General features: G+C 34.7%; 1 protein-coding gene and 1 long non-coding RNA gene across 2 annotated transcripts; one reads left to right on the top strand and one right to left on the bottom strand.

Moving 5' to 3' along the window:
- The first annotated feature begins 7105 nt into the window (after positions 1–7105).
- LOC112166861 (calcium-binding protein PBP1) lies at positions 7106–7827 on the top strand. Its single transcript, XM_024303783.2, has one exon. The coding sequence runs from the start codon at positions 7340–7342 to the stop codon at positions 7745–7747; it is 408 nt and encodes a 135-aa protein (XP_024159551.1). The 5' UTR covers positions 7106–7339; the 3' UTR covers positions 7748–7827.
- A 3660-nt stretch (positions 7828–11487) lies between these two features.
- LOC112201430 lies at positions 11488–12565 on the bottom strand. The gene is made up of 3 exons (XR_002936747.2): positions 12280–12565; positions 12036–12091; positions 11488–11765 (listed from the first exon to the last, which is right to left on the bottom strand). It is a non-coding gene; the product is annotated as an uncharacterized LOC112201430 (long non-coding RNA).
- Between the last annotated feature and the right edge of the window lie 2768 nt (positions 12566–15333).

The following is a 15333-nucleotide window of genomic DNA, read 5'->3' as shown; positions in this document are numbered from 1 at the left end:
ATGATTTAGATCAAGAAATGCAACTCGAAAAAGAAGAAGAAAAACTTACCAAGCTATCGAGATCAGAGGAGTCTCCGGTTGGGGAAGCGAAGATGAAAGTGAGGGAGAAGAAGAAGAAGATGACGGTTGAGGCGGTAATGGTGAGGGCTAGTAATCTGAAAGACGAGCTTCACTGGAAGTCATTAACTCATGGCCGGTCTGGAGGAGAAAGGCAAAGACGCGGCTCCCAGACTTTGCCTAATACCCTGCCTTGTCGCGCCGCCACATGGCATCATACCTTGTGTCCTTCCACCGTTAGATCACGGATCAGCGCCGACACATTGAAACCCTTAGCCTCCTTGTTGTCCTTTGAATCAATTGACCGACCACTTGCTGCCTCATCACCTCTACACCACTGCATCCGAAACAACCTCCCATACCAGATCAGATCAAAACGATCTGATTGATGAGAAGAGGAGATTACAAGCAAGGCCGCAATCGGAACCACCAAGCGCAATCGCCGGAACCTAGCGCCTCGCTTATAAGTCTCCATCCTATGGCAACGATCTCTACCCTAGCCAAGAGAGAAATTAGAAAGAATGCTAGGGAAGATGCGCGATGGTCTGGAGACAGAGAGAGAGCAAGAAGACGTAAAAAGAAAAAGAGAGAGAAAAGAAAATAAATAAATATATAAAAAATAGTAGGTGAGGGTATAATAGACATTTTCGGGAGAAAAAAAGACACGTCAGCAATTTAACGGATAATTTGGATGGAGGTTGACGACAGGGCCTAATTGGGAGAAAATTGAGAGTTCGAGGAGTTTTTAGGTGAAATTCAAACGTCAGGTACTGAAACGACGAAACCCTACAAGTAGAGGGAGTAAGCAGTAATTTTCTCTTAATCAAAATAAGTAAGCATTTTAATTTTAGTATGTTATCGACAGTTTAATTTCAAATCTATCAATTTTCAATAATTTTTTAAATCTTACAAAATCCTTATATGCTTATTTAAGTTGTCTAGCATGTTTATTGGTTATAGGGCAAAATATACCGTCCAAGATGAACAAGGTGAAAGGAATAGAATTTGACAATTTCGACGGTTGGATGTGATCATGGCAGGGAAATATGGCTATGGCAAAAAATTGACATGTTTTCATCATCATTTTGGCCTCGATCCACGTGGTCAACCTTAATTTCTAAATACTCATCAAACTAAAACGATCATAACCACTCACTCGCAATTACTCATCTCGATCCATCAATGCTCACACTCTCACGAGAAAAAGGTGCATCAACCCATGTGAAAAATTCAGGATGTTTATCTCCCAGTAATTCGGCTCCCCTTAGGGAAGCATAAACGTATAAAACGAAAGCCAACCGGGTTAATTTTTTTACACAGTACCTATTAATACATGTTAAATACATGGGTAATGCCATATCTATCGATTTCCATTTTGTATTATTTGAATCTCACAAAATCCATATATGCCTACTAGTGTTGTATAGCTTGTTTATTGGTTGTAGAGAAAAGTATACATTCTAAGATGAACAAGGTGAAAGAAATATAATTTGACAAATTTGACCGTGGACATGATCAGAGTAGGGAAATATGGTTATGGTAAAAAAATTACATGTTTTCGTCATTGTTTGGGTCTTGATCCACATGGTCAACCCTAAACTCAAGATACTCATCAAATGAAGATGCTCATAATCACTAACTTGATCACAACTTATTTTCTCGATCCGTCAGCGCTAACACTCTCGTAGGGACGAGATGTATCAATTCTTGTAAAAAATTGGAGAAGTTTATCTCCCCATGATTCAGCTCCTCTTAGGGAAGTATAAGAGTATGGTTGACCCTTTTTATCTATATGAAAATGAGGTCCTACCAGGTCAATTTTTTTACTCCGTACCTATTAACACGCATTAAATATATGAGTAATGTCAATTCTATCAATTTCCAATGTTGATTGTTTGGATCACACAAAATCCTTATATACCCACTAATGTTGTTTATCCTGTTTATTGGTTGTAAGGAAATATATACATTCCAAAATGAATAAGGCGGAGAAAATAGATCGAATTCGACAAATTTGACGTTGAATGTGATCAAGGCAGGGAAATATGACTATGGTAAAAAATGTATATGTTTTTGTCATTGTTCCGGTCTTGATCCGCGTGGTCAACTCTAACCTCTAAACACCTATTAAACTAAAACTCTTGTAACCACTCCATCGCAATTTTTTTCTCGATCCGTCAGCTCTCACTCTCATGGGGACTAGTTGTATCAACCCATGTAGGAAAATCGGGACATTTATATCTCTGTGATTCGGCTCCCCTTAGGGAAGTATAAGTGTGTATCAGGTTAACCCTAATGACCAATATGAAACAATGGCCAACCGAGTTAATTTTTTTACATGGTACCTATTAATACGCGTTAAATACATGGGTGAGAGCTGAATCAAGTCTCACTCTCGTGGGGACTAGTTGTATCAACCCATGTAGAAAAATCGGGATATTTATATCTCCGTGATTCGGCTCCCCTTAGGGAAGTATAAGTGTGTATCAGGTTAACCCCAATGACCAATATGAAACAATGGCCAACCGAGTTAATTTTTTTACATGGTACCTATTAATACGCGTTAAATACATGGGTAATGCCAAATCTATCAATTTCTAATTTTAATAATTGGGATCACACGAAAATCTTATATGCCTACTAATAGCGTCTAATATGTTTGTTGGTTGTAGGGAAAAGTTTACATTCCAAAATGACAAGCAGAAGGAAATTGAATTCTATCAAACCGGCCGTTGGATGAGATGATTGAAATATTTTATGTTTGTTTTAAAAAAAATCAACCAATTTCATCATCATCTTGACTTCGATCTATACGGTCAACCGATGATACATTTATACCACTATTTACTAATTATATTTCTCTAAGACATAAGATATAAAAAAAAACCAACCATTGGATGCAATGATTGCGATATTTTGTTCTCATTTTCAAATGTTATCTACTTTTGACTTTGATTTAATAAGGATCCACTCGGTCAGCCACAGTGTCTTCATTATTATTAATACTAAAACATAATTTGTAAATTTGTCACTAATACGATTAGAGCGCTTTTTATGACCATTTCTCATATGGTACCCATGTATAAAAACTCTAAAAACTTGATCTTCATGGTGAAGTCTTTTTTTTTTTTTAAAGCTTTTTGGAACCCAACCTAGCTGGGAGGTTCAGCCCCACGATGGTTTGGGTGGAGGAGAAGGAGAAGAGAGACAGTAGTTAGTCACGTCAAACCAGACTCTGAACTAGATTTACCATGGAAGTTAAACTAGATTTACCAATGTTGTTGTTTAGGGGGTTAGAGTACCTGGCTATCCCTGCCGTTAACGCCCGTCACAGGCGTACGCTACGCCCGGCGTAGCCCATAATTGTGCTCATTTACAACCCTATATGAAGTTAATTCAATTTTCAAAGTGCAATAAAGATGAATAGACCCAAAGCGAAATGTAGTCACGCGCAATTTGAGGTTATTGATCCAAAAATTTTATTGGGGAATCAATGGCAGAGTTAGAATTTTAAAATGGGGTGGGCTAAAAAAATATTTTTAATAAAAATTTACTAATGTTTTAATTTTTTTTTTTTTACTTTTACAAGTAACATGTTTTATTCCTTCCTTAAATTATACCTCATCATATATTATAGAAATTCTACAATGTATTAATGTATGACATGCATATAATTATCTTAAAGTGGAAAAATGAGTCCTCAAAATAATAATATTAGTCCTCAAAGTGGTAACATGAATCCTTAAAGTGGTAAATTTTCTTAGTTACCACATGAATTCTCAAGTGGTAAAATGAGTCCTCATAGTGGTAAAAATAGTTGATGTATAAGAAAGGTTAACATACCATAGCCTTACCCCATACATTAAATACATATTAAATAATCAAATAGCTAACTGATAAAAAAAATCAACATTAAAACATTTGATAGAATTTCGATAACAAAAGTCTGAGACAAAAAAACATACCTATTCATATTTTATCATGCGCTCTTGAATAGAACCGAAAATCTTTAATTATTGAATCTATATCATAATTCTCAACCAACTCTTTTTCTGACCTAATTTATCCAAAAAAAGCAAGTTTTTTATGCGAGTATGTCTCTTAAAGCATAATAGAAAAAAAATATATAATAAAATACTTCAAGCAAAGAGATAACATACATATGCCAAAAAAATAAAAAATATATATATAGGCTAAGTTTAGAAATTTGGGTGGGCTACATTTTAATATTTAATTTTTTTAAACTGAAATTAAGCTACAAATTAACATTTTTTCAATGTAGCTACGCCTTTATGGGGAATGTTAAACAGCGACAAGCATGGCCCGTGGCCCACCATTATACCGATACTGTCCCAACTTAACCACCCGATAGGTGTTGGGTTTTAATCACTTATAAGTTATATTTTATTTATCACTTTTTCAATGTGGGATCTTTCCTCTCCAGCACGCCCCCTCACATGCAACCTAGCTCTAGGTATGCACGTGGAATTAATTGACAAACCCGATTCCACATTGGAAATCAGGTCACAAGTCCCACATTAAAGACTTGACCAATCACATAACAATCTAAGGCCCACATTGGACACTTGGCAATAATCCAATCGGAAACTTCGGATGGCCAATTTAACGAACCCAAAATAGGTCCATGATTGGAGAGGAGATTGGTGAATCAATTAATGAATGAACCCATATTCAGGTCCATGATGACGAAGCAATTGGAGAGAGACCCGCTTTGATACCATGTTAAACAGCGACAAGCGTGGCCCGTGGCCCACCATTGTACCAATACTGTCCCAACTTAACCACCCGATAGGTGTTGGGTTTTAATCACAAAATGGCTCAGTACAATTGGGTGAGATCTACCCACTTATAAGTTATATTTTATTTATCACTTTTTTAATGTGGGATCTTTCCTCTCCAACAGGAATACATGATGATTGATGACAGCAGTAGAAGAAACACGAATGAAAATTTGAAAACTGGGAATAAAAGGAGAAATATTAAGTAGAAATATAAATTAATATGATCTTGACGAAAACAGTATAATGGCGAAGAAACACGAATTGAAAATTTGAAAACTGGGAATCCATGTCGGTGACGTCATTCATGTCATGATTGTTGTAATCAAAGGTACTCCGGAGTATCAAAATCTCTGGTTAAATCCTGATAAGATTGCAGCGTCTTCATCAAAACTATATCTATCGGCTCGGCTCCATGGATGATCTGCTTGTTTTAACAACTTTTGACTTTTAGTCTTTGTACGGAAGCCTCTTTTTTCTTGAGGTGGGAATTGGGTTGTCTTATAATACAAAGGGTATATTGTGAGATTTTTTTTTTTTAAAGGATATTCCAAATGTATTTTTGTTTGATCAAAAATTGAAACCCGACGGTAAAGTTCCAGATTAAAATGTTATAAAAAAATAATAATAATAATAATTGGGAGCATCTGAAACTCTATTTCTCTAATGAATGAATTAGTATGAGAAAAAATCATTCTCAGAAAAGCTTGTTATTATTATATGAAATAAGAATAGGAATGTATTAGATTTACATTGATACTATTTACTAATTCTCAATAATTCTTTGAAATAAGTTTCTAGTCTCCATGTGGAGCTTGTTTTCATTCTTAAACTTGCTTGTGTTAGTAAACGCATGAAAAATCATACGTAAGAGTAATATTCCTTTTTTTTTTTTTTTTGAGAATAATAAGAGTAATATTCCTTATCTGCATATTCACTCAAAATAAATTTACATGTCAAATGTTTTGTATAGCAGCTTACAGTGCATAGCCCTAGCTAGCCAAGGATTACTGCAATCTTTTCATCTTGTGCCATGATGAAAACCTAATAAAAACATACAAGATATTCTATATTTGTAATTATTATTATCATCTATACTAAACCTCTAAAGTTTTGTAAACAGTAACATGCCATGTTGATTTATTCATTTACCCCTGTTTGTTTATTTATTACGAAACTGTCATCCTAATAGCAATATTAATTTACCATTTTACCCCTCCATTCCAATTAAATTACCCACATAATCGAAGCATAAAATTTACACCTTAATTAAATTATAATTAAGAGTGAGAAAAAAGAAATTTTGATCCCATAACTCACCCCGTTCATATGGTGTGTTGGCAATTTCTAGTGATGACTAAAATTGAAAAGACAAGCAAGACTAGCTACGAGTAGAGAACTCAGTTCATATACTTGAAATCAATAAGATCACTATGATTTGAATATACGATATTAAATGGAGTGATGTTATCAAGGTCGAATTTGATGAAAATAATCTCGCGAGACATGTCCAGTACAGTAGTACTCATGTAAAATGTTAGTGACATTGTGGCTTTACTTTAACAGGGAAAAGATGAAGGAAGTTGCATTGAAATTTCGTATTTTGTTCGACTGATGTAGACAACCAAATCAATGACAACATTACCATTATTTCATGTCTCACCATCAAAAATTTAACTTTGAATAATTTCTCCTAGATCAAGAGACAAAATCACAACGTAACAATTCTAACTCTTAAAATTAATTTGAAAAATTGGCCTAGCAAGAAACCTGGAAGTCCCACCACGTACCACGAACTTCAAAACATTACAACAACTTTAAAATTTGAGCTCTTACGTTTATGAAAATGAAATAAGATGTTGTATATAAGCAGGTTGAGAGTGTTATCTCATTCACAGAGCAAATGGTATTTGAGCTTTGTTGAACGTTCATCAATAATGACTTTTAAAAAGAGAGAATTCTACACCTATATGTGTATATTTTAAGAGATCTAGGTGTTAATTTTCTCCTCAATATTAGATGAAATAATCTCCAAAAGCCAAAAAATACATGAAAAAAAAGTTTAATGATATTAAGACATGCAGTTAATTAATTAATTTGATGCAGTTAATCTGTAATTTCCTTTCCTGATTAAACTACTGAGCTAAGTTAATTTATCTCTTCTTGCTAGCGCCCCAATTCCCACACCAAACTACATACAGATGCATATATATCAAATCATTTAGATCGCATGCAGCAGCTTCCAGGAAGGAGAAGAGAAGGTCATCACTGAACCGAAGAAAAAGAAACGAAGCTACAGCTTACAACACATATTGCTAACAGTTGAAAGGAGCTAGCTAGCAAGAAACTCACCAAAACTATTATTTTTACTTTCTTGTGATCCGTACCTCACTACTGTTTGGCCGCCTCCTCATTCCTCGCTTATTAAATAGCCCCTACCCGCACTCCCATATTCTTCATCTCTCAAGTTTCAGAAGTTGGAAATGATGGCCACAGTACTAGAGCATCACATCAATAACGCCGCAGTTGAGTTCGTGGACTACTTTCCTTCCATGATTCTGCGGCTCGGAGAAGAAGCGTTCATCGCAGAGCTGTGCAGCGGGTTTCGGCTGCTGATGGATGTGGAGAAAGGGCTCATCACGTTCGAAAGCTTGAAGCGGAACAGCCTCTTGCTGGGGATTCATGACATGGGGGACGATGAGCTTGTGTGGATGTTGATGGAAGGTGATCTCGATGGAGACGGGGCTCTCAGCCAGTTGGAGTTTTGCATTCTCATGTTTAGGTTAAGTCCAGGTCTGATGGATGCAGGACCTAATAAGCAGGTTTGGGTGGAGGACATTGATCGTCGTCGTCGTCATGTAAATGATCAGATACATGTAGGGTTTCAATGATGTTATCGTATATGCAATTAGTTTTCAGCGTCTTCTTTCTTGTACGTTCTTTTATTAATAACTTCGATCAATAATAAATTAATAATCCAATGTCCATCTTTTTCTGCTAATAAGGAAGATCGATCATTTCTACAATACAATATCTGTTTGATTGATGCCAGTAAATTAATAAGTTATTGTCAGAAAATTCGTTAACATCATCAGCTAAAAGTGCTGACATATTTCCTTCCTGAGTTGAAGAACATGATCATACTTGATTACCTTCTAAGGCCATGGAAGGCAGCAATTCGGTCATAATGGATGTATGGAACCACTGTAAAATCAGTTCCATTGGTAGCACCGTTTTATAGGACATTAATTAGGAACAGAACTCGATCACTAGCTCATACTCATGTGCCTATGAGAATCCCTGGCTTCACGTACTTCTGTGCTTTGGAGGTGCACTAGGCTAATTCATATTTCTAAGATAAGAAACAACATTCCAGTCAATGATGATAGACTAAAGGTCATGATTATTGTGCGCACTTGTCTAGCATATTTTCAAAATCAATTCCAACCTCAAGAATGATGATGAACCCTCTGTAGCTACAATCAACCAATACCAGTGCAAAATAAACGAAAAGCGTTTTTCTTGTCTACAATTCCAATTAATTAAAGACAGTCCCACTCCTCAAGCAATTAAATGCCAATATTCTTGGCCTACATTATCCAAAGTCGTGCATGTATTCATGGTAGAGATTCACCTACTTTTAAGTCCGGCTTTCATGTGAAAACTATTCAATTATTGGTGCCCAGCCAGTTCAGCTTACTTTATGAGTTTTTGATAAAGACTGTAAAAATAGATGAAATATTTTGTGGAATCTTTTCTGGTATATTTTGTAAGAAAGACATTTATAGCTGGAGACCTAAATATATATAGTAGTATCGATGGAAGAAAAGATCCTCAATATAATCACTCCTTCAATCACGACATATAAAAAAATTTTAAAAAATGACTTTCTCTTAATTTAGAGCATCTTTAGCATACTCTCTATTATGGCTCTTTAACTCTTTTGGAGAGCATGTTTAGCTTTTTATCTATTTTAGCAGCTACACCAGACTCCTAGGAGCATCTTTAACAATGCTAGTCATTTTTTAGTTAAATTTTAGCCAAAGTAGATAAAAAGTCATTTTAGCGACTTTTTAGCTAGCCACTTTAGAAATACATATGCATCAGTGCTCTCTATTCTGGCTAGTTTTAAATTTATATTATTTTTTAAATGAATAATAAATAGTTTAAATGTATTTGTAAATTACATAAAATAGCTTAAAATGAATGTTTTAAGTTATAGAGAGCCTCATCTCGCTCTCTATATTTAGGAGCGAGATAGCTAAAAGTTATAATGGAGAGCCACTTGGGAGTCTTGTACAACTGCTAAAATAGATAAAAAGCTAAACATGCTCTCCAAAATAGCTTAGGAGCCAAAATAGAGAGTCTGCTAAAGATGCTCTAAGTGGCTTTTTATTATAACTTTTAGCTATCTCGCTCCTAAATATAGAAAGCGGGATGAGACTCTCTATAATTTAAAACATTCATTTTAAATTATTTTATGTAATTTATAAATACATTTAAACTATTTAATATTCATTTAAAAAATAATATAAATTCAAAACTAGCTAAAATAGAGAGCATTGATGCAGACGTAATTCTAAAGTGGCTAGTTAAAATGACTTTTTAGCTACTTTAGCTAAAATTTGACTAAAAAATGGGTAGCATTGCTAAAGATGCTCTTAGGGACATGACTTATCTCTACTCGATCAACAAGAAAAAGTGCATATCAGAACATGACATATACACAAGATAATAGACCTAACCCCATGTAATTGACTAACTTCCAATACTCTCCCTCAACTAGGAAATCTATCGATGAAATATACAACCATACCTAGAGACTAAGATTTCACTGAAACATGCATTTAAAACATGAGAGCACTTTTTTTTTTCCTGAAGGTAGGGGATCAACGCCCCTAATTAATCAGTCCTATTATTAATGAGCAAAACATCTCTAGACCTCGGAGGCTACATAACACCTAAATTCCGGTCAAGTTACATTAGAAGTATAATAAATATCCCCATAGAGAACATACAGAATAATAGCAGGAGTCTAATCTAACCAAAACTCATCAAGATTAGATAAATTACTAGCAAGCTATGAAAACCTGTAATGGCCACGCCATTTGTTTCACTAAAATATTTCGCAATTGTATAGAATTGAAAGCATACAAATAAGACTTACAATCCTCTACAATTAGACATGTAAATTGACCGGATTTGGAGCGGCTCAACCTAAATCCGAATTCGTTTTGTAGTAAAAATTGTAAACTCAACCCAATCCGTTAACCCTGTAGATTTTTTATAGTTCAATTCAAATCTGTATCCGCCGAATTAATGGATAACAGATTTACTAATCCGATTCATTTATAATAACGAATATTTTTATATTTTAATAAAAATATTAATTTTTTATCATGATACTTGATGAAATATTAATAAAATATTATATATTTATTATTTTATATTTAAAAAGTAATATTTATTGTTAATATTGTATAGTTAATATTTTGGAAAATAATATTTTATTAATATGAAAATAATATTTAATTATTATAAAAACTGACCGGATCATTAAGGGATCCGGATCAAATTTTAATCCAAACCCGTTCAATAACCACGGATATGGGGCGGAGACAAATTGAAATTCGATCCATTTATAGGTCTATCTACAATGTGACATACATCAAACAAGTCTTCATTTGTACGTGTAGTTGCTGCTGCAAGAGCTGCGCAGCCATACTCTATTTCAACATTATTCCCACCTTGGTGGATACTATAAGGAGTCCAGCCCTCAGCGCCTTTGCTTCCATATCCAATGCAAAAGCAACATGATGCGACGGTCGAGCTAATGCAACCAAGCAGGTCCCCTTATCATTCCTATCCACCACTCCAACACCACCCTTACCTCTGTCAAATGAAAAATGCCCCATCGACGTTAAGTTTCAACTAGCTGGGCACAGACCGGACTTAGAGGGTCTTGCTAAATGAATCCAGCAAAAATCTAAATACATGCAGCATTTATAAAATTATCCTATACTTTCCTAATATACCCCTATTAATCATGTTTGTTTCTCAATTGTATGCAAACAATGGCAGTCTTTCCCATAATTCTATCGTCAACAAAGCAGTACACACAACCATAAGCTACTTCCACTTCCATGGCTCATGATCCCGTGCACCGTCTCCCGAGTTGTGCAACAGTCACTACTAGAGAAAACCCATTCAGGGACAAAATCAGTTTGTCTCCAAAAGTTGAGAATTCGTCCCCCAAAAAATTAGAGACATAACCGATTTGTGGCTAAAATCGTCTCCTAATGGTCGTCCCAAATTATTAAAGGCAACGGCTGATAAATTCCGTCTCCTATTGGATTTGGAGAAGAAATTAATATTGTCCCCTATTCAATGAAATTTCATCCCTGAATTTCTAAGATTGGCGGGAAAGTTAATTATAAATAGTGCAATGTGAGGAATAGGGGACAAAATTCAGTCCGTATCCTTTTATTTTTAAATTATTCACATTTAATTTTAATTTTCAATAAATTATTGAATAATAACAGGCAAAAAATCTAGTTTGTCACCTATTAAATAGAACTTTTATTTTTTGAGGAAATTAAATAGAACTTTTTTTAACAAAAAAATTCAATTATTATGGATAATCTAGTGATAAACAAAGGCATAATATCAATTTTTTTCCACTACACCAGCTAACATGAGTTTATAAAAATGCAAATATATATATGTTCAAATGTTTGCTGCTATGCTATTTATCAGGTAATAACTAATATACATGATAATCTTCTCCTCGTAAATAACTGATCACATAAAAACTCCCATTCTGCCATTTGTCTTTTACCCCATAGTGCGTGGCTGAGAGTCTGGTTGTGGCTGACATGCCATTGATGACTTCCTCTTCTTGTCAACATCCTACTAACCAGCAATAAAAAACAAGAAAATAATGCACTAAGTATTAATAACTGTCACAATATTAATCTAAACAAGAATATGTACAGTAGACATCAAGAATGAATATCAATACAAAAAATTGAGTAACGTACTATATCTATCTTTTGCAACTTAGGATGCATATAGTGAAGGACCAACTAACACATTCATATATTCAAAGATATGCCATAAAACGTATTACAAAGAAAAATTATGCCATAAAAAAGTAAAACCTGTAAATGAAAACTCTACCTTTCCATTGTACAATTGATGTGTTAGTAGGACTTAAAGCAACACTAATTGGCTACCTACAATGAAACAGCCCATACAAAAATAGATATTTATTTTATAATTATGCTAGGTTTTAGAAGACAAATAGTTTCTGTAATTCTGAAACATAAAATAAATAGAGAAGAAGGAAGAAAAAAGTAAGTAGGAGATACTCATTATATAACTTCTAGGAAACACTCATTATATTCACCTAAAGCATTCTTACCTAAGTTATCTCCAAGATGTCTACAATCACAGCAAAAAAAAAAAAAGATACTCAGAGATACCAGCCTGCAAATACATAAGGGCAACAAATAGAAAGCTAAGTTAAGCTTTTTCTCATGTCAAATGACCATTAAAGAAAACAACTATTATAAGCAAATTCATTTCGAAATCTAAATGACACCGCAAAAATAACTTGTATAGTACCAAACTGCAGTTAAGCTTTTCAAATCAGAATATTTAATTTGTCCTAGTAACAAATAGTCTATGCCTTTCTTCCTAGGACTATGGAAGGAGGGATCAGTTACATCATGCATAGGTTCTTTATGAGGAAACAAATAAAGAAAAGTAATAAGCCAAGCACTATTAGTATTAGCCTCGTGAACAGAACAATATATATATCTAGCTAGAATGCCTTGTTATAACCCAAATATTAAACTTCTTATTCCACAACAAAAAGATTCCACTAGAGTTAATTTCATGATCATCTTAGGGTTGGTAATCCAGAATATAGAATAGTTATGTGGGCAACCAGCAACCTTCCTTCAAACACCAATCAATAAGGTTAGTCAAGAATTGAAAACAGTAATAATTAATACCATAACTCAAAACAGCATTACAGTAGTCCACAAAGTAAATAGTTTTGCCAAAATCATTATGCAAAAATGCAAAATAGTTGCTCACAAACGCAATATCATACAACACCATATTGAAGGAGAACTGGAGAACCCATCATTAATCAAAGTAGCCAAATAGAACCCATAAACAGAGAAAGATGAAATTAAAGAGACTGCGGTTCTTGGCAATAAAATTGATCGAATCCTCCCCTTGGATCTTTCCATTTGATGACGAAGGCGGCAAGAAGACAAAACCCTAGCAGAGCTCTTTTTTTCGCCTTCTTCTCTAATATCTGTTTTTTTGAGTTAGCCTAAAAGAGATTTCTGTCCTTAATACCTTTAATAAAAGATCAAAGGATTCTTTGTTATTATTTTTTTTTTTTTGTGATTTGTAATTTTACTTGTTTATCCTTTTTCATTAACATGATTTTCATAGTATCTCTATAAGGGGTATTTACGTAAAAAAAACTTTATTTTGGCTAACAAACCTTTTTATTTTAATAAATTAATTAATTAAAATAAAAGAGTCCTAATACGCTATGAACAATTCTTAGATTCACCCCAGGGTGAATGAGCATATTCACCCTATTGTCGATTAATATATTTTTACTTAATATTCATATAAAAGAATCCTAATACACTAATCTCTTTTCACATATAAGATTATCTAGAATCCGGACTTTCAAAAAAGTTCTCTTAGCTAGGTTCTTAGTAGCAGTCAGCAATGCAATTGTTTTCTAGTTGCCTCTCTAACATCAAAAAACAAAATTAAGCAATACCAAGCTAAAAAAAGAATGAAATTCTGCAACATTGAAAACCCTAATTAGAGATTTAGGGTACTAAATGAGGAGATAGAAAATCAGAGAGGCGAGATAGATGAGAGGGATGGTATAACAGAGACACCGCTGTTGGGAGGTGTTGGTGTTCCGAGGTTCGTATGGGGAAGTCGCAAAGCAATGGTTGTCATATAGTTCAAAGAACGTAGACTAGGGGAGAAGAAAAATAAATGGAGAGGCTATTATATGTGAGATTGAAACTAGATCATTTCCATCACAATCAGTCGCTACACACTCTTTATTTTTGCCAAACCCCGCCCAGATGAAAAGTTAAAAAAGAAACAGAAAAATATTGCAAACAAAATTAGGGACGAAAGTTTTTGCTCCAAATTTTTTTCATCCAAAATTTGAAATTCAGCTCAACTAACCGCTTAAATTTTACCAATTATTTACAAAATCTAAAATGCATAGGAGACAAAATTAAATTTCGTCCCCAATTAAATTTTGGGACATATATTTTTTGTCTCTAATTGAAACTTATTTGCCTCTAAATAGTGTCAAATTGAGAGTTTTGAAAACAAAATTTTTAGGGACAAAACAAATTTTTTCGTCTCTAATCATGTGTTTGGGAGACGAAAAATTGGTCCGTCCCGAAAAGATTTGTCTCCAAATGGGTTTTCTCTAGTAGTGAGTCAGTTAAAGAACGTTGGGAGCTGGGGGCATTGAAATGGGTATACTCGGAAAGTTATGGATAAAAAGTGAGTAACGGGTGTGATTAGATTTTTGTTGGGTTTATTTAGAAAGACCCTAAGTAAATTAGGGTCTATGTTCTTAAAAAAAGCATTTAATTGTATGTTTTTGATAAAACATATATGTCTAGAAAAGAAAATATCATTGTACCAAAAAAAGAATATCAAATTGTTAATTACATTTAGTTCAATTAGGTTGCAAAGACCTAGCCGCCCTTGTGCTGGGGTTACTTTCTTGAGCAAGAAAGACAATTTGAGCGCCCATGGATTTGGATGTGCTTAGCCGAAATTGCAGAGGAATCTGCAATGTTGCAACGACGAGGGCTCTAAAGGATTTGTGCTCTCAGAATCGCCTACAGATTGTATTCTTATGTGAAACGAACATTAGAAGAAAAGATGATGTTGAAAGTCTACGTCGAGCGTTAGGGTTTGCTAATGCAGACGAGGTATTGAGCGTTTGTCAGGCTAGGGGCTTAGGGCTTTTCTGGAGCGATGATGTAAAAATTCAAATTGGTACCAAATCGGCACATCATATCGATGCAGTGATAGTGGGGGAGGCTGGGTTGCCGTCATGGCGGTTGACCGGATTCTATGGCTACGCTCGTACTGGTGTGAGGGATAGGTCATGGCAATTGCTGCGCGACCTATCTGACCTTGATACTCTGCCTTGGGTGGTGATAGGGGACTTTAACGAGATCTTGAATAGTGGGGAGAAGATCGCCGGACCGGTGAGACCGGAGAAGCAGATGCGTGGATTCCGGGAGGCGCTAGGGTACTGTGAGCTATTGGATCTAGGGTTTCAGGGATCAATGGATACGTGGTGGAACTCTGATACTTTATTGCGATTGGACCGAGCTGTATGCACTTATTCATGGGTCGACATTTTTAACCATGCTAGGGTTCTGCATCTGGCGTC

Source organism: Rosa chinensis, chromosome 5 (genome assembly GCF_002994745.2).
Source record: "Rosa chinensis cultivar Old Blush chromosome 5, RchiOBHm-V2, whole genome shotgun sequence".
NCBI classification, from domain to species: domain Eukaryota; kingdom Viridiplantae; phylum Streptophyta; class Magnoliopsida; order Rosales; family Rosaceae; genus Rosa; species Rosa chinensis.
This window is presented reverse-complemented; position numbering and strand designations above follow the sequence as displayed.

Coding starts and splice junctions, on each gene's coding strand:
- LOC112166861 (XM_024303783.2), top strand. CDS start 7,340: ATGATGGCCACAGTACTAGAGCATCACATCAATAACGCCGCAGTTGAG.